The 23646-nt window shown below is 44.8% G+C and overlaps 1 protein-coding gene across 1 annotated transcript in view; it reads right to left on the bottom strand.

Moving 5' to 3' along the window:
* LOC136628503 (myoneurin-like) overlaps positions 1-23646 on the bottom strand; it is a 41920-nt gene that overhangs the window by 10662 nt on the left and 7612 nt on the right. Inside the window, exons 2-3 of the mRNA XM_066604459.1 lie at positions 7072-8216; positions 4888-5057 (exon numbers count right to left, since the gene is read on the bottom strand). Of these exons, the coding sequence (XP_066460556.1) occupies positions 4888-5057; positions 7072-8144 (1243 nt within the window). The 5' untranslated portion in view covers positions 8145-8216. The remainder of the gene's footprint in view (positions 1-4887; positions 5058-7071; positions 8217-23646) is intronic.

Genomic DNA, 23646 nt, shown 5'->3' with positions numbered 1-23646 from the left:
CATGATGGTATGGTGAATAGGTTCCTGGGGCCCTGGAACATGGATATCAAATTTGAATTGTTGCCTCTGTAAGCGAGAGAGAGTAAAACTGAATTGCATAGTTGCAAAGAGCAGCTTGTGAGAATTAATAATCCGCTTTCCACATCTCTCCAAGTCCCGTGAGACCGCTGCTATGACTAAAGTAAAGAAAGCTGACTTAAAGTGGCCCCCTTCTGCTACGATATATACATGTTGTTGGACCTGTATTCCTTCCAGGGATTCTCCATGTGGATCTTCCCTGAATCTCCTGCAGTCGGTGGACGACCTCCTGCATTATTTGCCCCTATCGTAGCAGAAGGGGGCTAGTTCGAGCATGCTTTCCTTACTTCAGTCATAGCAGCGGCCCCACGGGACGTAGAGAGATGCGGAAAGTGATTTCTGCTTCCCACATGCTACTCTTCAACTTTCCAATTGGGTTTTACTCGCTTTCTTACAGGAGCCACAATTCAAATTTGAAATCTACGTTCCAGGGGTCCCAGGAACCCATTCATCATGTAGCGCATCCAGGCCTTCCTATTCAAGTACACTACTTCAATATTAGGACACCAGGCCTAGGAAATGCAATGCTGGATCCAGCTTTTTGTCTACACCCTGTATATACACATAGACGCCATGTATACATACTTCAATTGAATTGTATTAAGCATTATGTTGTCTCTGGACGGCGCCTGCTAGGTGAGTATTGCTTTTTTTCTTCCTTTAGGTAATGTAGCTAGAGCGTTTAGCGCTGTCAAAAACCCAGCACCAAGTTGTGCCTCGTTTTTAGCAGTGCTGAAAACTCTGCCCATTGATTTCAGTGGGCGACACACAGGGGGGGACTTGTTATTTGTATAGCGCCAACATATTCCGCAGCGCTTTCAGGTAATTTGTTTATTACCCCCCACCAAGCTGGGTACTCATTTTACAGACCTCGGAAGGATGGAAGGCTGAGTCAACCTTGAGTCGGCTACCTGAGCCAAGCACGGATTGAACCTGCAACCTTCAGGTCGTGAGGGTGTAGGACTCCATACTGTGGCCTTAACACTGCGCCACACTTTTAAAAATGCTGAAACTCCCAAAAATAGAAGATGTGCTGCACGAAAATCAAGCGGATGTCTGCGCCTGTGTGAGTGGTCTCATTGAAAACAATGGTAGCCTTGTGCTGTAATTAATGTGGTGCTGAAAGCACCTGTGCTAATCACGGTAAAAAGCGTCCGTGTGAGGGGGCCGAAGGCTTACTTTATATAGTGAAATACGGCATTCTCTATTTTCCTGCATGTTCGCGTGGCAAAAGTACCCAGAGAAGTCAATGGAGAATGTGCAAATGCACACAAAATACGCTAGGAGACTTTTGATGGGCTGCATAATTGTACAACAGAAAGAACACATGTGGACTAATTAGCCATACCAATCTGCAGATTTTTTGCCACATGTAAATGCACATACCTTTGTGTGTACAAAAAGTACAGTAAAATACTCAATGTTCCTCAAATAAACTGCGCTTATGCTCACGCAAATACACATACGCTCATGTGACACCAGCCTAAAAAGTAGGGTAGAACCACCCATGAATGCAGGGGAAGGGGGAGGTGCAGAAATAGTACAGGATTATTATACAGGCCAATCTTTATTAATATACATTATAAATACTAACTAAAGGAAAAATGCCCGCTGTGGCGGCTCTTTCGACCAGCATATGTTGCACTGCAGTAAAAACGAAAAGAAAAAAACTGCAGGCCTTGTTCCCCAACTCCCGTACGTATGTTAGATGTATCTGCAGGGACACACGGAAGTGGATATTTGCCAAAAAAAAAAAAAGAGACCGGTCTTTCAGCATCCATTGGCATACCTTTTCTTCACTATATAGGAAAAGTGTTGACCGCTTCCCTTTCCTATTCAGAGGCATAAAAAATAATTATATCATCCAGTTTCCTCCTCCACCCCCCACGGGACCCTACGGTCTTATGAACATGTGCCACTATACGCCTATACATAGTTCACATACCTTTCGCAGAGATATTACGTTGGCAAACACTCCAGATGTAGACGACCGACACAAGGCAACAATGAAATGCCTCAGCTTATGATAAAAACATAGTGTAAACCTAGCTGTAGGTGGAAGCCATGACCAAAAATGGTTCACAGGACTGCGCCCCCACCAGTTTTTGGTTCCATCTATAAATGGTCCAATATTAAGAGAAAGAGGTCCCTTTACATTTAAAAAAAAAAAAAGCAAAAAAAAGGTAAAACTAGTAATATACATTTTTTTTTAGTTTGCAAGTTTTTTAGTGAAAACTACAACCTTAAGGCTTCTTACCTCCCAAGGTGATTTGAGGACCGTTATTTAACTAGACAAAGACGTTCTAAATAGTCCGATTTCTATGAAGAAACCTTTTACAAAACAATTTATCAACCGGCCCCAGACAAAGCAGATTTCCAACCATGGTCAGGAGCGGCACCATTTCTGGAAAAGTAGCCTAATCCCCGTCTTTTAGTATCTGAAGTATTAGTATATTGCCGGTTAGCATTATATCCCTTCTAAAAGGGAACCGCAGGAACGGCGCTGACTGCCATAGACTTCCTCCTAACATAGCGGAGATGTTCTATAGGGAAGCGTAGAACTAAATTAAACTGCAGTCATTAGAGAATGGAAATGTAATTATAAAATCATTTTAACTAATCCTAAAACTCAGACATCTCCCAAGATTCTCAGGCTTCCAGCCTAATATGCCAGCTTTATGCTCCAGGAGGATATGGCAGATTTATAGCATGTGCAATATATTCTGCAGATTTCTTTAAATTCTTCAAAACGGAAATCCATTATTTCTTCTCCATCTCTTAATTCTTGAGGACAGAATTATAAATACTCATTGACGAAAAAAAAAAATTCTCCAAGGAGGAGGAGTTGGAATCCAATGAAACTTTATAAGTGTGAATGTAATGATGATATAAGAGATTACGATATTAGAGCGAAAGGGTACGCTTATTGGGGAAAATTGTACAATTCTAAAGGAAGTGCTAGTAGCCCGTTAGGCCGCCTCCAGCCTGGATACATGATGAGATACGGTCAACCGTAGAGGCATACAAGATCTGTAGGCCATCCTGCGGGACATTTCTCCACAGATGTGAACCAGACTTCTCTTTTATTGAAACCAGCGAGGCTGACGCCTTTTCCTCAGATACGCTGGGGGCACACAACTGTAGCAGAGGGAGGCCACTTTATGATCAGTGAGGTTCTGACCACCGGGACCCCCACCGAGCCCAAGAAAGGTCCAGATGGTTCTTGCATTAGTAGAGCAGAGTTCGAGCATGTGCGCCACCCTTTAAGTGTCACCCTTAGAGCATGTGTGCAACCATCCAACTGTGTTCCCTGCATTTTGATTGGAGGAACGAAGACTGTCAAGTGCCTATATACTGCAATTTCTGGTGCTCCCATAAAAAATGAATGCACGGCCTCTGCTTCATTCATGCGTGAACCTTTGGGACCCCCATTCTCCTGATGGGCAAAGCTTCCAGTGGTAGGACCTCCGCCAAGGATAGCGTTATATCTTCGCTCAGCCCTGTTAAGTCTATTTTATGTGATTGCAAAGAGATCAGCTTAGATGTGTATTCAGGAGAGCAAAGATAAAAGCTGAAAACTGAGCTGTCAGGGATTTTCTTTACAGACTAAGCACTAAAAAGTATCGAATAGCTTGCATTGTAGTATGAAGGGTGCCGACTGTAGAAGTGAAGGGTCCAAAGGGTTTAATTACAACAAACTGCAAATATTGTTTAATAAAATGCATATAGTGCAGTTAAAAAAAATCTCCCCAAAGTTGAAGAGATTTCTGCAGCAAGATCTGCTGCATGTGAATTTCCCCCAGATTTCCCCATGGGAATGTATACTTTCATTTTCCAACTGCAATCTAAAATATTAATCTGATTTGGTCATGTAATGGTAAAAGCATGTTAGATATATTTTCTATGACTTGATTCTTGTCTCACGCTACTTAATGTAGACGACGTGCCTAAAGTTAGTTATAAATAAAGGCCACTGAATAGTTCTCATCCCTGATCTCTCCCATTAATGCATCACCATAAAGATAGGGTACAGTTTCTCTCTAGAACAAGGACCCTATAGGAATTCAAAAAGAGACAATCTAATTGGCCTATACGTATATAAAAGATATAACACATCTTAGCCTGTGTACAACACAATCTAGAGGTGGGACAACCCTTTAGGAATCTAAATTTTAATTCTATAAATTCACAAACCAGAACCTTTACCATTAGAATAATTACCATACCGGAAATGTCTAAAGGCTCATTTACACGCAATGATTATCGCTCAAAAGTCGTTCAAACTATGGCATATGAGCGATAATCGTTGAGTGTAATTGCTGCCATCATTCACTCTTCGGCTGAACAATGATTTTAAGGTGAGCTTAAAATCCATGGTTTAGCTGGAGAGAGATGACAGGGACCGCACGTTGTTCTGCACGGGAGTTGGAGATTACATTGTATTCTGCCGACAGCCCGTGCGAAAACAATAAAGCTCAGTGCAGAGCTCAGACCACATGCTGTGCTCTGCAAACAGCTCCAGGAGGCCCTAGTGTCCATTAACACTTTATGCAAGACAATTGCTAAAACTGTCAATCTTTCAATCGTTTGAAAAGTTGTCTTTGCATGTAAATGGGCCTTAGGGGCAGGAGAAAATCTAACCAAGAAATTATCCCAACCTCTGAAAAAGATCTACCAGAACAATTTTACCACGATCATCATAATGTATTATTACATATACAATATATCCACCTGATCTGTACATTTCCCCCACATACAAGAAATTAAACCACAAATGCATCAAGTATCTACGACTCATTGTATACATACTTTTTACTTTATACGCCTTGTCACAAAGATTGCATTTATGAGGCCTGGCATCGGAGTGGTAAGCAATGTGGTCGTGCAACTTCTTCTGAGTAGTCAATTCCTTCCCACATTGGTCACATTGGTAAAACTTCTTGTCATGGTGGCTTGATTGGTGCAAAGAAAGCTGACAACTTAAAAGTGATCAAGAAAAGAAACACACATTATAGAAGTGCTTAAAGGTATGCCACATTATAAAAGATATGACAGAGCGCTATATTAACTGCAGCAACACAATTTTATCATCGCCATCCATGTGCCATACAAACGTTCAGCAGCCCAATGTCTATTCTAATCAATCACATTAAAACATCCTCTCATCTTTAACACATCGTTTGGTTAAAGGGAATCTATCACCACCTGTAGGCCTCATATCCATGGGCTTTAAATCCGCAGTGGTTCTCCCGCACGCGGATCCGCGCGCCCATAGGGATGCATTGGACACCCGCAGGTAGTTAAATACCTGCGGAAGTCATTTTTCCCGTCAGGCGCGGATCCGCGTGCGGGAAAAAAAAAATTGACATGCTCCATTTTCGTGCGGATCTCCCGCGGGGACGGCTCCCGCAGGCTTCTATTGAAGCCTATGGAAGCCGTCCGGATCCGCGGGAGACCCTACCAGAATTAAACTCACCTGCTCCGGACGATGCAGTTCTTCCCTTCTTCGCAGCTGGATCTTCTTTCTTCGGCCCGGCGGATGTGCCCGGCGCATGCACGCGGCACGCCGCCGGCGTGCCGAGTACATCCGCCGGGCTGAAGAAAGATCTGGCCGTGAAGGAAGGAAGATCCGCATCATCCGGAGCAGGTGAGTTTATTCTGATTTTTAGGCCTCACGTCCGCGGGGCAGGAGGGACCCGCTACGGATTCTCCATGGAGAATCCGCGGCAGGCCTGATTTTCCCCGTGGACATGAGGCCTTATGCTCTCCACCCTGAGGGCAACATACGGTATCCTACTATAGGTACCCCAGGGAGTCTATGGCAAACAGGGTCTTGCGAGGAGTCACTGTTATGTAACAAGTTTTATCGTGGATATTCTGGTTATGTGGTAAATAAACACTACTGATCCAAAGGATTTCTGAGTGATAATAAATCGCAACCAAGTTGGCATTAAAGGGGTTCTCCAAGCATTTACTATTGATGACCTATCCTCAGGATAAGGCGTTGATCGGTGGGAGTGCGCTTCTCGGGATCTCCGCCAATCAACTGATCCTCTGACTGCTTTCAGTGCAGCTGACCCAGACTTCTGTATCAGTGGCCAGAGCTAGAAGAACAGTAGAAAAGCTTTGCTGCCTCCTGAAAGCCCCCAGGACTGCCATTGCAGATTGCCTATCAAGCCCCCCCCCCCCCAAAAAAAAATGTCTAAATCGCACCTTGTTTTCCATTTCACTGCACTTAAGGTTTTTCAGTCCATTATATAGTAGCATTGAAAAGTAGAACTTGCCTCGCAAAAAACAAGCCCTCAATGTTAATTGAAAATATAAGAGTTATGATTGTGGGAAGGAAAAAACTAAAATGATTAAAAAAAATAAAATAGGCTGCATCCTTATGGGGTTAAGAGAGGCAGGTTACTCAACTCTTAACCCTTTCCAATCCACTCTCTGACATGTTCAGACATTTTGATTGAAGCCTGTACAGCTCCGATGTCAGAAGACGTCTGGCAGGGTATTCTTACTGTATATTGCTGGCCGCTTTGTTGTCGGGGGCCTCTCCAGCATGTCCCTTACCGCAGTCCTGGCTCTAGCCAGCAGATGGCGCCATTGTATAATGGCAGAAAAAGAAACCTCCCTAGGAAACCCTGAATCCAAAATTGGATTACAAAGGGTTAATTTAAAAAGGAAATTCAAAACGGATGATTTTTTTTATCTGATCGGGCTATTCAACTGGAGGAAAGCAATCTGAATCCAGACTCCACACACCTACCATCATAGATGCATTGGGAGAAGACATTGCCTCTTCCAATGCATCAACACATAGGAGCTACCCTGAGGGCTCAACAGGGACATTACCCTATGGGTAACATTTGCTATGATCTATAATGCATTGTAGCCACTGAAATTTACCAAAGAATGCAAAAATAACCCCCTTAGATGTACAGGATACTACATACATTGTCATAACCAGGTCAACATAATTATCAATACGACTCTCACCTGTAATTGAACTGCTTATCACAAAAGCTGCACTGGAGAATGTTCACTCCCGGATCATCCTGGTGATTTAGAAATTCTGTGTAGGACAATAGTAGTTCACATCGGTCACATTTGTGTACTACTTCAGCAAGGTTTTCGCTCCCATCTGTTCTCTCCATAGCATTAGTATTCTCCAACCCAACTATGGTAGAGTAGATCTTCGGTTTGAGAGCCTCTCCATGTAATCTTAGATTATTCATAGGTTCCAAACGATCGGGTGTGTCAGGCTCATCGCATAAATTAATGCAAATATCTGCCGCTTCATCATCTGCTTCTTCTGAAGAACCATCATTGTGAATTGTAATAGGCCCTTGTCTGGAATAACCAGAGTTATTAAAGGAGTTATCATTGCAGTCCTCTACCGGACTTTCTCTCTCCAACCTTCCACTCTTCGAAAGTGGTTTTCTCATAAAGTATCCTGGCTTTCGAACGACATAGGCTTCTTTATAAAACGTAGGCCTTTTGTATAGGTTCGCTTTATCTTTGATATGAGTCATGGTTTCCAACCGTCTTCTTTCCCCTTTATAAAGAGTGTTGCCAAGATTCTGAAGGTTATCCTGTCGGCTTCTCTCTCGTCTTGGTTGACCATCAATTTCTCTCATCTCTGAATCCTGATTTGGTGCATCATAATCGTCATCGTCTGGGATGCAGATTTCTTCTTTGGGACTACCGTTATGTGGACTGCTGGATACATTGACCACTTGAACAGTGAGTGGGAGGCTAACTTGCAGCAGTTGGGCAGCCTGCATAAAGTCTTGGACGTGACAAGTCGGAATTTTGTATGTGTATATAAAATCTAGAAGATGACTGAAGCCCTCCAGGCTCACACTGTCTAGAACCAAGAACTGCTGCTGCTCATTTCTGCTTAGGGCTGCATAAAAATATTCACTACAAGCTGAAAGGACATTTTTATGGGCAAGAAATATTTTACCCTCCACCATCAAGGAAACATCGCAAAAAAGGCCCATTGATTTCTGTTCATTCAGTTTCTGGAGAATAGTCCACCCATGTGCTTCTGGAGACATGGGATCCATCTTGGTTTTTGTCCGATTTCAACGGGATGAGTTGAGTTAGAAGATCAGTCAGTTAAAGTTGAGGTTCTAATCCTATTAAAAATAAATAACTTACATTAATTTAGATATTCTTACACAAACATATTGTATACGTTAGGTTTGGATTACAAAGTATACTTCAGCGTTATCACAAGTTGGTAATAGGGATACACTTTTGCCATACATTTTCCAAATTTACATCTCGAATAGTGCAGTCTGCTGTATGGTTGACAGGAGCAAAAAAGTTATATACGATGGATACTTTTATTACATTGTCAATGAGCAGACAGATCCAAACATATAGCACCCATCTGATTATATTTGAATGCGTATATACATTCCTGTTTCGGGTTCTTTTCTGAATGGAAGCAGAGGGGGGTAATTAATGGTACATATTCTTAGGCACCATTACAAATGGGGTACCACAGGGGTCAGTACTGGACCCTATTAACATATTTATTAACAACCTTGTAGAGGGATTGTACCTTGAGGCTTGGTTCTCACACGCCGGAATCCCGACGGAAATCTCACGGTTTGGCCATAGCGAAAAACGCGAGATTTCCACTGGGAAAGCGCTGCTTCAAAACCTGCAGAACTTAGCCGCGGGTTTTGAAGCGGCCTGGCCGCTCGCTTTTCCGTTGTGGCCGGCGCACCTATAGAGGAGAGCGTTGCCGCAGCGGAATTAGAGAAAAAAATGCACATGCTGCAGCTGGCAAATCCACGCCGGCTTTGCGCAGAAAAGTGGCAAATGAGGTTTAACACTTGAAATGAAAGATTATGCATATGAACAAGGAAAACATTGAACACTAAATGGGAAACTACTGGGTAAAACTGACAAGGAAATGGACTTGAGGATTTTAGTTAAAGGGGTTGTCCCGCGGCAGCAAGTGGGTCTATACACTTCTGTATGGCCATAATAATGCACTTTGTAATGTACATTGTGCATTAATTATGAGCCATACAGAAGTTATAAAAAGTTTTTCACTTACCTGCTCCGCTGCTGGCGTCCTCGTCTCCATGGTTGCCGTCTAATTTTCGCCGTCTAAAATGGCCTAATGGCCAAATTAGACGCGCTTGCGCAGTCCAGGTCTTCTCCTGTTCTCTATGGGGCTCCGTGTAGCTCCGCCCCGTCACGTGCCGATTCCAGCCAATCAAGAGGCTGGAATCGGCAATGGACCGCACAGTAGAGCTGCGGTCCACGGAGGTAGAGGATCCCGGCGGCCATCTTCACCGGTAAGTATAGAAGTCACCGGAGCGCGGGGATTCAGGTAAGCGCTGTGCTGTTCTTTTTTTCAGTCCCTGCATCGGGGTTGTCACGCGCCGAACGGGGGGGGGGTTGAAAAAAAAAACCCGTTTCGGCGCTAGACAACCCCTTTAACTGTAGACTTAACTGAAGCAACCAGTGTCAGGCAGCTGCTGTTAAAGCACATAAGATCATGGACGCATCAAAAGAGGTCTAGGGCCACATGACAAGAACATTGTTCTTTTGTCTTTACAGGTCACTGGTCAGGCCACACATGGAATACTGCCAGACAGTTTTGGGCACCGGTACTCAAGGAGGACATATCAGAGCTTGAGCAGGGTCAAAGTCGAGTAACTAAAGTAATAAATGGAATGAGTGGACTACAATATCCAGAGAGGTTATCAAGACTGGGGTTATTTAGTTTGAAAGACAAGATTAAACATTTCCACTTTTCTTTCAATAGGGAGTTTTATCGGGGAGCTGCAAAAATACTAAAATCTTTAGGAAGGCAAAGTTCAATTAGCTTAGAGATGCTCTGAACCTTATTGATTGGGACCATGTCCTCAGAAATAAGAGTTCAGGCAATAAATAGGACATTTTTAAAACCAGCTTAAACACTCACTGTGAGAAGTTCATACCTTACAGGAATAAAAGGATTAGGAATAAGAGAAAACCGATGTGGCTTAATAAAGATAAAAAGGCGGCAATAAACAACAAAAAGAAAGCGTTTAAACTACTAAAACAAGAAGGTTGCAAAGAAGCGTTCAAAATTTATAAGGAGAAAAATAAAAGCAGCAAAGGTGGAGGCAGAGAGACTCATTGTCACAGAGAGTAAAGCTAACCCTAAATTATTCTTCAATTGTATAAGTAGCAGAAAGATTAAAAAGGAAAGTGTAGGCCCTTTAAAAAGTAATAAGGGGAAAAAGAGAGTGATAAAGGAGAAAACAAATCTGTTAAATAGTTTTTCCGCCAGTGTGTTCATTCAGGAAAGTGAAATGCAGTGTGATAAAGTAAACTCTTCATTAAATGTCACCAGTCTAACCTAGAAAGAAGTACAGAGCCGCCTTAAAAAGATTAAAATAGACAAAATCACTGAGTTCTGGTGGACTACACCTCCGGGCTCTAAGGGAATTAATTAATATGATAGACAGACCATTCTTATATTAAGGCTCTATAGTAGCAGGGTGTGTTCTACTGAATTGACACATAGGAAATGTTATATCAAATATTCAAAAAAGGGTTCGAAAAGTGAACCCTGAACTATAGGCTGGTAAGTCTTACTTCTACTGTGGGTAAAATGTTTGAAGGATTTTTAAGAGATGCTATCCTGGAGCAGCTCAAGGAAAAAAACTGTATAACTCCATATCAGCATGGGTTTATGAAGGGTTACTCCTTTCAAACTAATCTGATTAGCTTCTATGAGGAGGTAAGTTCTGGACTGGCCTGGGGAGAGTCCATTGGCTCTCATAGCTCTTGATTTTTCCAAAGCATTTGATACTGTGCTACAAAAAAGGTTGGTATATAAAATGAGAATGTGTGTTAGTGGCTAACTAACTGGCTCAGTGATAGAAAGCAGTGGTTGGTTATAAATGGTACATACTCCGATTAGGTCACCATTACTAGTGGGGTACCACAGGGGCCAGTATTAGACCCTATTCTTTTTAATATATTTATTACTGTACAATCCTACCAGGTCATTAAAATATCTGCCAGGCGTTCCACCTGCGACCTCCTGTACTCCAAGCAGTAGCCCTTCCTATTCAGCATGCCAAAGTGTTTACTAAATAGGATCTCAGAAGGGCATATGATCTGGTATGGAAGGGGCGTGGCTTGTGAATGGCGGAGTAGGCAGCTCATTCTGAGAGCTTCCGCCACTTCCTCACTTTAACCAGCACCAGAAGCCGCACAACACTTACTAGAGGAGTCATGGGGAAATGAGGTCAGAGGGCGAAAGTCATCAGCGCAGGAAGGAGAATCTGGAAATCTGCAGCGCTTCTTTCCCACGGACCATGCACCGGATCAGGGATCTAAGATGGCACTGGCTGAACAGTCAGCACATTTGGAGGAGACTTCCCTCGGTGGCAGCCCTGGAGGAAAACAGGCTCCACTGCACAACAGCAGACAAGCAGCCCTGACAGGCAAGCTGGTGGAGGATTCTCTTGCCGGTCAACTGTGAGTAGAGGAAAGCCTTCACCCTCAGCCCCACACGACTGCAACCAGGAGCACATTTTACACATGACACCTGAGAGCAGTGATAGTCCAGGGACTTCGTGGAGGAGTGCCCTGCCCCAGCAGACATAGGCATAAATAAGGAAGATAGAAGTGTACATAATGCCAAAGTTAAAGACAAAGCCGGGAAGGACTGTAATCACATCACGCCATGCACATGACACCTGAGGAGTGATATTCCACTGCTAGGAGCCCCCTACCCCAGCAGGCATAGCTCATCTGCAGACACAGATAAGGAAAACAGGATTGCGCATAATGCCAATGCTAAAGATAAAGACAAAGTATGGAAGGACCGCATAATGTCCCTCTCTACCCAAGCAGAGCTGGATACCCCATTTCAAAGATTGGAATCCTCTAATAAGCAGGCTCTCACTACGCTACAGAAAGAAATATACCAAATAGGGCAGTGAGTGATACAGGTTGAGGAAGCTCAGTAAGAAACCTTGACAGTTCTGGATGAGAACAGCCGGGTGGTTCAAGCACACTCAACCCAGATTTCGGATATTATGATGCATAACAGGAGAACAGACACAGACGCAAGAATATCCACATTCGGGGCCTCTCGAAAGATATCACAGGCGAACATCTGGAAGCTTGGGCTCAATCCTTCTTGGGGGAGCTACAATGCTCCTCAGATTAACCACTAGAAATCAACAGGATACACAGATCCCCAGGACCTAAACCGACGGACCCAAAGAGACCGCATGACATAATTTATCATATACACTTTTAGGTCTAATGCCCATGGTCAGATTTCTGCCACGTTTTACGCGGCCGAAATCTGTGGCGTTGCCACACACCTATTATCTTCTGTTGAAACTAATAGCTCAATGTTCACACTACGGAATTCCACCGCGTGAAAGAAATGTCTTATTTGCCGCGGGAATACGTGCGTCCGGCTTCCATTGTAGAAAATGGAAGCCGGCTGTCACGCAATACTTCTGCTGTAGCACAGCTGAATAAGGTGAATACACGTCCCCGCCCACCGCGTCATCTGACACTGCCAGCGCGTCATGTGCTGTACTGCGCCGGCCCTCCATGCAGGATGCGTACGGCTGATCCGAAGTGGCAAGTGTGGGGGTTTTCAGAGGCGCCGTGGTGGACTCCGCTGCGATATTCCGCGGAGGGTAGAAACAGAGCAGATCTCTGCGCCTCACCAAGTGGCCAGCACCTGGTTACCCGGTAGGAGGAGCCCGGGAACTGTAGCGGTCCTCGTTTATGGGGAGTTTCCTTGAGACATGGGGTGGATATGCCTCCAGAATGCACCTGATCTCTAAGCCAGGACCCCTAACACCTGGAGGGAGGGTCACAAGAGGAATCTGACCTATATAAAAGGATGGGAGAAAGACATGGGTCGGGAACTACCGGAGGAGTCTTGGTCCAAAGCTTTTATCCTTACATATAAAATGTCAGAGTTGGGCAAGATTCAGGAACTCAATTTTAAAATTCTCACCTAGTGGTATAGAACCTCAGTGCGATTGGCTAGGATCTTCCCCCAGCACTCAGATAGATGCTGGAGATGTAACGGGGATGTGAGCACTCATATACACTTATGGTGGTTGTGCCCATTGATTTCGGAATGCTGAGAGGTGAACACGCTCTATAATGAGGTTAGCAAGAACACAATTCAGTTCTCACCAGAAACGGCACTCCTCTCAGTGATGCCGGGCTCAATTGCAAAGGCCAAGAGATCAGTCTTAAATTTCTTCCTAATAGCAATGAGACAAATTATCCCCAGAAAATGGAGATCCCCCATGATGTTGATGTGGTTGGAGGCTATGGATACTCTTAAATACATGGAAGAGTTGTGTGCGGGATTTGAAAATAAATTTTCTAAACACTATAGAATCTGGGCAACTTGGGACTCCGTTCTGCTCTTCGCTCAGGGCAGAGTCGTGGCTTCGTAGTGGTGTTTGAACATCATAATTGGCAGTATGGGTTTCAAAGCACCTTTTAAGAAACTTTTTAGATTGTTGTTTGGAGATGGGTTCACACTGGGTATTCCCCCCTTACTCCCCTCCCTCCCATTCCCAGGATATAATTATCCTCGCTCTGTCACATTCATCTGCCTTTTTCTGCTCTCGCCTTAGGCGTTTATTTTTTTTACTTTTCTAATTATTCCCTCCCTTTTACGTAGGGTCTTATTTTTTGGCTTTTGTTTTCCATTCAGAGAGATAGGGCTTAAAACCATTATGCCATCTTGTCTATATGCTACTGACTAGATAAAAACTGGATTTCTTAGTTGTTATATCTCACTTTATCTTATGAGGATTTGTATTACATTGTGTTTGTGAAAGTGTATGATTGAACCAGTGATTTTTGGTGTTTGCTATAATAATCATAATAAAATATTTTTGGACTATAATCTGGTACGGATGTGCCCGGGGATGAATGGAAGACTGAGTTCAGAACAAGATATGGACACTTTGAATATCTAGTCATGCCATTCAGGCTTTGTAACGCTCCTGCCACCTTTCTACATTATATTAACAATGTTTTTCGAGATCTATTGGATCAATTTGTAGTGGCCTACCTCAATGACAATTTGGAACAAAAATGTAATCGGGTCCGATTGGTCTTGGAGTGACTTCAAAAGAACCACCTCTATATCAAACTAGAGAAATGTGAATTTGAACAAAACTGGATGGAGTTTCTGGGGTATATCATCTCTCCAAATGGTTTGAGAATAGACCCCAACAAGATTAGTGCTGTTGTTGATTGGCCTGCTTCCAAGAACTTAAAAGAGGTTCAACGCTTTGTCGGGTTTGCAAATTTTTGACAGGAGATTCATAACGGGCTTTTAAAAAAAAAAAAAAAAACATCCTGCCCATCACCGCTCCCACGAAGACAACGCAAGCGTTTTCATGGTCCCCAGAGGCGCAGGATGCCTATGGGAAATTATAGACCCTCTTTGCGTCAGCACTGGTGCTGGTCCACCCAAATCCAGAATTCCCCTTTGTTGTCGAAGCTGATGCCTCCAAATCGTCAGTGGGTGCTATCCTGTCACAACGAGTCAGAAGCAAAATGCAGCTGCATCCATGTGCATTTCTATCATACATCTTATTGCCTGCAGAAAGAAACTGCCACAATAGGAATAGGGAACTTCTAGCTATCAAGGTAGCTTTCTCTGAATGGAAACACCTTCTGGAGGGAGCTAATCATCCGATGACTATTCTCACAGATCATAGGAATTTAGAGTTTCTTCATGCAGCCAAAAGACTGTCAGTGAGACAAGCACAATGGGCCTTATTCTTTTCAAGATACCACTTTATTGTCTTCTATCGATCAGGTTCCAGAATCCGTAAGGCCAATGCCTTGTTGAGGATTCTGGGTGAATCTGAGGAGGAGGCTGAGATGGACAGTACTATCCTGGTCCAAAAATGTTTTTGGGGAAGTCTTACTCCTAAAGAACTGCTAACAAGGGTTAAAGAAGGGTATGAAAGTAATCCTTTCCTCAAGCAACCTTCCAAGGAAGCACATTCTTCTTACAAAAAGGGGTTCTGGATACAGAAAAACAGACTCTGTACATTTTAGACGTGGGCCGATTCGAAGTCCTAAAACAGATCCATGACTCAAAACTTGCTGTCCATCTCGGGATCACCAAGACCTTGGAGCTCCTGCTTCACTTCTTCTGGTGGCAAAATTCCAAGGATGATGTAAAGCAGTATGTCAAATCCTGTGATACGTGTGCATATAACAAGATAAGATACCAAGAGCCCATCCTCTGAGTCTACTACAGCCACTTCTGGACCTATCTAGACCTTGGGGATCGATTTCTATGGACCTCCCTTCTTCAAAAGAGATGACCACTATTCTCGTGGTGGTAGACAGGCTTATTACTAAGATGGCCCATTTCATCCCCACCAAGAAGATCCCAACAGCTGAGTATATGGCGGAACTGATAATTATAGAAATATTCAGACTGCATGGAATACCAGATGATGTCGTTTCTGACAGGGGGGTGCAATTCACATCAAAATTCTGGAAAAGCTTTTCCCTGGGCATCTTCGTAAATCTATCGTCTGTGTTCCACCCCCCAGGTCCAACGGTCAGACTGAAAGGACAAATTAGACACTAGAACAATACCTGCGATGTTTCATCCCCCACCTCGAAGATGATTGGGTGGACTATCTACCAACAGCGGAATTCACATACAAAATTACCAGTCACAGTTCAACCCCACAGGGTCCATTCTTTGCAAACTATGGGTTACACCCTAGGTTCATTATGATTATGTCAACCACAGACTTTTAAAGCTGCAAAATCTTTGACTCCAGATTTCATACAGACTTGGTACAGTGGCCTGAAGAAAATTCCTGGGAACCAGCCTGCTATGTCCATGCCCCTAGGCTCACCAGTGGCTTCCACCATAGGTACCCTGGGATGTTTACAGGCCATCCTGGAAGGAAGGGGCTGTCAGGATTTAAACCTGCGACCTTCTGTACTCCAAGCAGTAGCCCTTCTTATTGAGCTATTCAGCATACTGGATAGGTCCCCTGAATTCTAGTCCTGTGTTCACAATCCCATGTCTCTTGTTCCATGTTCCTGGCTTTGTATTTCCCTGTCTAAGTCTACCCCGTGTCTTGTACTTTCCCTAATTAGTCTCCTAAATAAACCTGGCCCTGTTCCCTCCTTCCTTGCATGTTTATTGTACCTTGTGCCTCTAACCAAGCCATCTTCCTTCATACCTGCCCCTCTACCGACTGATTGTCCACCTCGTGTACCAGACCCCGGCTATTTCCTCCTGACTTCGCTACTGCTTGAACCTTTTGTACTGCACCAGACCCTGGCTGCCTCCCTGACCATGTTCCCAGCCAGCGGCGGTTACAACAAGTGACTCCAGTCCTGCGCCAGATCGTGACAATATCAATATTTACAGATGTTACAAAACTATGTAAAGTAATTAAAACAAATGAGGACAGAATGTGGTTGTAAATGGATTTGCATAAATTGGGGACCAAGGCAGAAAATGAGGTTTAAGGTCGGTCTCACCCGATCGGATTTGAATTGCGTATTCCATGCTCTCCATCCACGTGGATGATCTGAGGTGAAACGCGGGCATTGAAAGGCATGTACTTTTGATTTTTCCTTTACACTCCTGAATACGAATTGCAGCATGCTCTATTTTATGGTGTAATCTGCGTGGACGGCCTCCATTGAAGTCAATGGAGGCATCCGATCCGCAGTCCATACTAAAATAGCAAATTAATACAGTCGGAAAAAAAAAACCTGTACTGCGCATGACCACCTGCTATCCACTATGGTCATCCGCAATACAGGTTAGTGCCATACGCAGGGTCAACGGCTGGGCTCACAGACTGAATCTGCTGTGTTCATGTGAGCCCGGCCTTAAGGGTGACTACCCACTACAGTTCTTTTTCACTGCGAAATTCGCATTTTTTTTCTCCAGGGGTCTATGGGACTTGTTAGTGTTAAAATCGCATTGCGCAAAATCATGATTTCGCGGTAGATTGCAATTTTGTCGCGATGCGTTTTCAACATTAGAAAGTCCCATAGACACCTGGAAAAAAAAAACGCAGCAAATTCGCAAACGCTAGTGGGTAGTCACCCTAATACTGTAATAGTGTAATGTTCTGCACATGGGCAGGAAAATACATGTCACCATTACACTAAATGGGAAACCACTGGGGAACACTGACATGGAATAGGACTTGAGGATTAAGTTAGTTAATTGTAAATTTTATTAGAACAACCAGTGTCAGGTAGCTTCTGCCAGGGAAGATAGAATCACGGGGTGCATCAGAAGAGGTCTAGGGGCTCACGAAGAGAACATTGTTCTTCCTCTTTACAAGTCACTGGTCAGACCACACACGGGATATTGCTGACAGTTTGGGGCACCGGTACTCAAGGAGGATATATCAGAGCTCGAGCGGGTACAAAGGTGGGCAACTAAAGTAATAAATGGAATGGGCAGACTACAATACCCAGAGAGGTTATTAAAATTGGGGTCATTTAGTTTAGAATAAAGATGGCTGAGGGGCTATTTACACCCAGGACTGTACCAAGGGGCGCCCTAATAACTATGTATAGATATATCAGGGGACAATACAAAGATCTCTCCCATCATCTATTTATACCCAGGACTGTAACAAGGGGGCGCTCTAATAACTATGTCTAGATATATCAGGGGTCAATACAGAGATCTTTGGTATTAGTGTATCTTGACGCCACCAGGAGCTAGGGGTTTGACAGGGGGAACGCCCCTGTCAAACCCCCCCCCCCCCCCCCCCCGCTCCTGATAGGGTCAAGAGACAAAGGTCCTCCAGTGGGCATTGATAACTGGCTGCCATGCTGCCTTTAGGCTGAAGATGTAATAATGAGAATGAACGGTCAGTCTAAGGCAGCAGGGCAGCCAGTCATCAATGCAGACGCTGCAGCCATCAGTCTAAATGGAGCGGCTGTCCCTAGCTCCCAGGCGGCCGCCGCCTCAGCGGTGAGTTGCGGCAGCCAGCACACAGCCTCTGCTCAATGACGCCGGCTTCCCCGCTCAGCGTGCATCTGTTTCTCCGCCTGGATGGCCAGCTGACTGGCGGGTGACTGCCGTAGCCTCTCGGTTCCCTGGATCCAGTGGATCCAGCAGGAAGGAGAATAAGACCTTTATATTCTGATATCTTTTCAAAGCAACAAAACAAATTAAAGGTATTTTTGAGTCATTACTACAAAATTAAGACTAGGAGTGAGACAAGGAAACGCAAATGACAAAAATAACGTTGGCCCTACAACTAGCCACTAAATCCTCATTCACACTTGCAGTCAGTATTTTAAGCCAAAAGCAGGACAGGATCCAATAAACTGTAAGGACAAAGATCAAGCACAATCATTGGGCTGTGGGAATATCACTCATTTATCGGCTGATTGGATCTTTCATATTGCATGAAGATGCTCACTGGTTGGCTGCACCTGTCGCATGTAAACAGGAATATGTGCTACCCCTGCATGTACCCTGTATGAGCACAAACAAAAGTAGTAACGATCATTCGTCCAAACACTAGTGATCAAATGTTTGTAAAATCATTTAACGAGCACTGACTGACATGCTATACTGTAGGTAGGTGCTTACTAAAATGAAGCAGGAAGCAGCCAGCTGGGATTTGGATAAGAAAGAGTTAATGCAAGTAAGATGTTGGCTGTTGTAAAAAGGAGGGCAGATGTATGCCTATTTTAGGTTAGAAGATGAGACAGCAATTGTAAGGTTAAAGAGTTAGTCCTCCAGTCCTTGGGCAATGTTACTGCATTATCTGCTGCGATAATCCTGCCGTGGGTAACACAGTGAACACTTTCCATAGACTTAAAGGGGTTCTGTCAGCAAAAAAAAAAAAAAAATTCTATACTCACCAGACACCACCTCGTCTTCCCATGTCTGTCTTGCAGGCTGTATAAGGCAGTGCAGAATCTGGCAAAGTTTCAGCTCTGCAACTGCCTCGACCACTGCCGCCGGGTGGCAAGTACTTCCACCCAGGTCAGAGGTTGGCACGTGACGCTTCACTCCTACGCCGGCCGCATCTAACCTCTGAAGTCGACGGCGAGTGCGCATGCGTCCCCCATCCAGGCGCAAATGCGCACTCGCCATCGACTCCAGCGGTTAGACGCGGCCGGCGTAGCAGTGACACATCGCGCGCCCCCACGTCACGTGCCAACCACTGACCAGGGCAGAGGTACTTGCCGCCCGGCAGTGGTCAAGGCAGTTGCGGAAGATGGAACTTTGCCAGCTTCTGCACTGCCTTCTACAGCCTGCAGGACGGACATGGGAAGACGAGGTGGTGTCTTGTGATTGGCCCGATGAGGGAGAGGCGAGTATAGAATTTTTTTTTTTTTGCTGACAGAACCCCTTTAACTATGGAAAGCGCAGTCCGACAGCCACAAGCAGAGAATCATAGCGATTCTCCGCTCGTGGGATTCAAATCGCAGCATGCTGCGATTTGCTGTGATTCTTCACGGTGCCAGATAGGCTCCCCGTGAAGATCTGTCACTTCTTCCCCAGTGCTCCCCCGCAGCGGAATATCGCTAGTGATATTCCGCCTCGCCCGTGAACAGGGGGCCTTGAGCTGGGTTCATACTGGGCGGAAAATTCAGTCCGGAAGCCGGCACTATGGTGCGGATTCGCCGGCCGCAGCATGTCCATCCTTTTTTTTCCCGTTGTGGCCGCACTCCAAAACCAGCGGCGCTTCCCGTAACGCAAGCCATCCGATATAGACCACGGCAAGCCTGGTTCAGGCCTCAAACACGATTCATCCGGCGGTGCTCTAGGTGTGCTGAACGGCTGTGGAGAAAGTCTCAAAAGTCCGCAGACTTTCTCCACTTTAAATTCATGCTCAGAACTTACAACCTTGTCTTCCACCACGCCAAACAAGTCTACTTCACCTCTCTCGTCTCCTCACTATCTCACAACCCAAAAAGACTGACACATTCCACTCTCCTCTCAGCCCAAAACTGCAGCCCCCCGTGACAGATCTAGGTGCTGAAGAGCTGGCTGCTTACTTCAAAAAGAAAATTGATGACATCCGGCAGGAAATAACCTCACAATCCCAGACTAGCCCCGACCCTAGTCTCATCAGTACTGCGTCTAGCTCCTGCTCACTGTCTGTACTCAGACCAACGACAGAGGAAGAAGTCTCCAGACTACTTTTCTCCGCTCACCCCACCACTTGCACTAGCGACCCTCTTCCTTTACACCTCCTCCGGTCCCTCTCCCCAGTGGTCATCTCCCACCTCAGTACTATATTCAATCTATCTCTGACCTCTGGCATTTTCCACTTCTCAGTCCAACACGCCATCATATCCCCGCTGCTAAAGAAACCGACTCTTGACTCGACCGATGCTGCCAACTATCGACCAATGTCAAACTTCCCTTTCATCTCCAAACTACTACAACGCCTGGTTTACTCTCACTTTATAAGCCATCTCCCAGAAAATGCTCTTCTTGACCCTCTACAGTCCGGCTTCTGCCCCCTACACTCGACAGAAACTGCCCTGAATAAAGTGTCAAACGACCTCCCGACGGCTTAATCGAGGGGCGACTACTCCTCGACCTCTCTGCAGCATTCGACACTGTTGACCACAAACTCCTCCTCAGTATGCGCTTTGCTCCATTGGACTAAAGGACACTGCCCTCTCCTGGTTCTCCTCCTACCTATCCGACCGCTCCTTCAGTGTCTGCTTTGCTGGCTCTACCTCCCCTCCTCTTCCCCTTGCTATTGGGGTCCCCCAGGGCTCAGTCCTCGGCCCCCTCCTCTTCTCCATCGACACGGCCCCTATTGGACAGACCATCAGGAGATTTGGCTTTCATTACCATCTATACACCTCCTCCCGGGACATTACAGCAACATTCCTCCAGAACGCCACTGACTGTCTATCTGCTGTCTCTAACACTATGTCCTCTCTCTACCTAAAACTGAACCTCTCAAAAACTGACCTACTGGTGTTTCCGCCCTCCACTAACCGACCTTATCCTGACATCTCCATCTCAGTGTGTGGCACCCCCATAACTCCCACTCCAATAGCCCACAGCACACCTCAGGATTTTTAAATCTATTCAAAGGGGACTTACAAGTCCAACAGATGCACGCCAAAGCGAGGGGGTCAGAGCCTCCAGATACCCCCTAGGTATAATCCAATGTTTCAAAGCAGCAATGCAATGGCAGCATTCCAGGCGTGTAAAGTGAAAAAAATACTTTATTCCTCCATACACTGCTACGTTTCGACCCTCTCGGGGTCTTTGTCAAGCATAAAATCATGTTACAGGCACCAACATATAACAACCACCCAAACTGACCACAACCTATCACAACTACAGATTCACATGTGTATCAAATGGTTATTACCTTAGGGTTCAACCTCCCAGTCCTGTATTTTTCCACCTTCAGGAACACAGCACACGATCTCCTCGGCTGTCTCCATGTTCACTGGGTACATTAGCGTTCCCTTTACCCTTCTGCGCATGCGCGAGATGTCTGTAGCGCCGCGAGAATTCCTTCCTCTGACGTCTCTGTAGTGGGATCCTTGTATGTTACTGCTCATGCGCGGGACCGGCTGAGAGTCTTACATCACTGTTTCTCCACAGCTTTCCCTTTGTAACGCTGTCTACCCCTGTCAGTCTGCTGCATGTAGCGCGGTTCTCATATTACTACGTTATGTGGGGTACAATTCCCATCCACATATGTCTATACGCAGTCCGTCAGCATTTCACTATCATATAGCCCGCAGTCATTGATTCACCATGCGGGAAGGGTTACGTGGGTCACACCACTAGAGAGGTCCGTGAAAGGATAAACGAACACAAGAGTACCATTCGGACTCAAAATAAAGAACTCCCCGTTTCGAAACATTTTTCAGAATATAATCATTCTGTCAGTCAACTAAGATTTCGAGTGATAGACTCAGTCCCACCCCTTCAAAAAGGTGGAGACCGTACCCCGTTATTACAAAAATGTGAACTACGTTGGATTTTCCTCCTAGATACGATGTCACCTAAAGGGTTGAATTTAGATTATGACTTTATGCCACATATCTGAAGTGTCGTCTAGCCACAGAGTAATAGTACAGGATAGTATATATTTGAATAACATCTACTACTGTAGCTTTAAAATATTGTTTTAAAATTTGTGATTCTTTTTTATATGTATTTCAGATTTCACGGGATGGATTACCAGGGCTCCCTCCATTTGTCCTGGACACACGGACACAGGCACAAACGTCTGCCACGGCTCTCCCCATGCTCCTCTTCTTAAAATGAAATAATTATAAGTTTTCTGACAAAAAATAAATATCAAAAAGTTAATAAATTTGCATATTAGGGATGATAATGTACATTCCCGCCCTTACTGTGTCATTAGATTGTTGATCTGACTGTCCCTTTTCTAGTAGATTGGTATCAACATTAATTATGTCATATCTGTATTTAGAAGCAATTGTGATTTCCAATTGGGATGATATTGAATGTAAAACAACTTTAAATGAATAAATATAAATGAGCAGTATTGATTTGATTGGCTCCTTCCTGGTATGACTGATAGATATATGGAATATAATATGAAATTAAAACACATAGGAAGGTTGCATCTTTTTCATTATTTCATTTTTTCTGCAGCGTGATAAAATGTGCGTTGGTCCTTTATTTAGTTGGTTGGGATCTGTAGAGTGCAGACGATCCCCGGCATCCCTTGGTGGATCAATGACTGCGGGCTATATGATAGTGAAATGCTGACGGACTGCGTATAGACATATGTGGATGGGAATTGTACCCCACATAACGTAGTGATATGAGAACCGCGCTACATGCAGCAGACTGACAGGGGTAGACAGCGTTACAAAGGGAAAGCTGTGAAGAAACAGTGATGTAAGACTCTCAGCCGGTCCCGCACATGAGCAGTAACATACAAGGATCCCACTACAGAGACGTCAGAGGAAGGGATTCTCGCGGCGCTACAGACATCTCGCGCATGCGCAGAAGGGTAAAGGGAACGCTAATGTACCCAGTGAACATGGAGACAGCCGAGGAGATCGTGTGCTGTGTTCCTGAAGGTGGAAAAATACCGGACTGGGAGGTTGAACCCTAAGGTAATAACCATTTGATACACATGTGAATCTGTAGTTGTGATAGGTTGTGGTCAGTTTGGGTGGTTGTTATATGTTGGTGCCTGTAACATGATTTTATGCTTGACAAAGACCCCGAGAGGGTCGAAACGTAGCAGTGTATGGAGGAATAAAGTATTTTTTTCACTTTACACGCCTGGAATGCTGCCATTGCATTGCTGCTTTGAAACATTGGATTACCCCCATAACTCCCAGACAGCACGCCCGCTGCCTTGGGGTAATATTCAACTCCGATCTCTCCTTCAGCCCCTACATCCAATCTCTTGCCCGAACACGTCAGCTGAACCTCAAGAACATCGCTAGAATACGCCCTTTCCTCACCGTGGACACACTAAAAGCACTCACTGTCGCTCTCATCCACTCTCGGCTCGATTATTGCAACTCGCTGCCGATAGGCTT

The sequence above is a fragment of the Eleutherodactylus coqui genome, chromosome 5, assembly GCF_035609145.1.
Source record: "Eleutherodactylus coqui strain aEleCoq1 chromosome 5, aEleCoq1.hap1, whole genome shotgun sequence".
In the NCBI taxonomy this organism is placed as follows: Eukaryota; Metazoa; Chordata; class Amphibia; order Anura; family Eleutherodactylidae; genus Eleutherodactylus; species Eleutherodactylus coqui.
The sequence above is the reverse complement of the archived record's forward strand: the minus strand, read 5'-3'. Positions and strand labels throughout refer to the sequence as shown.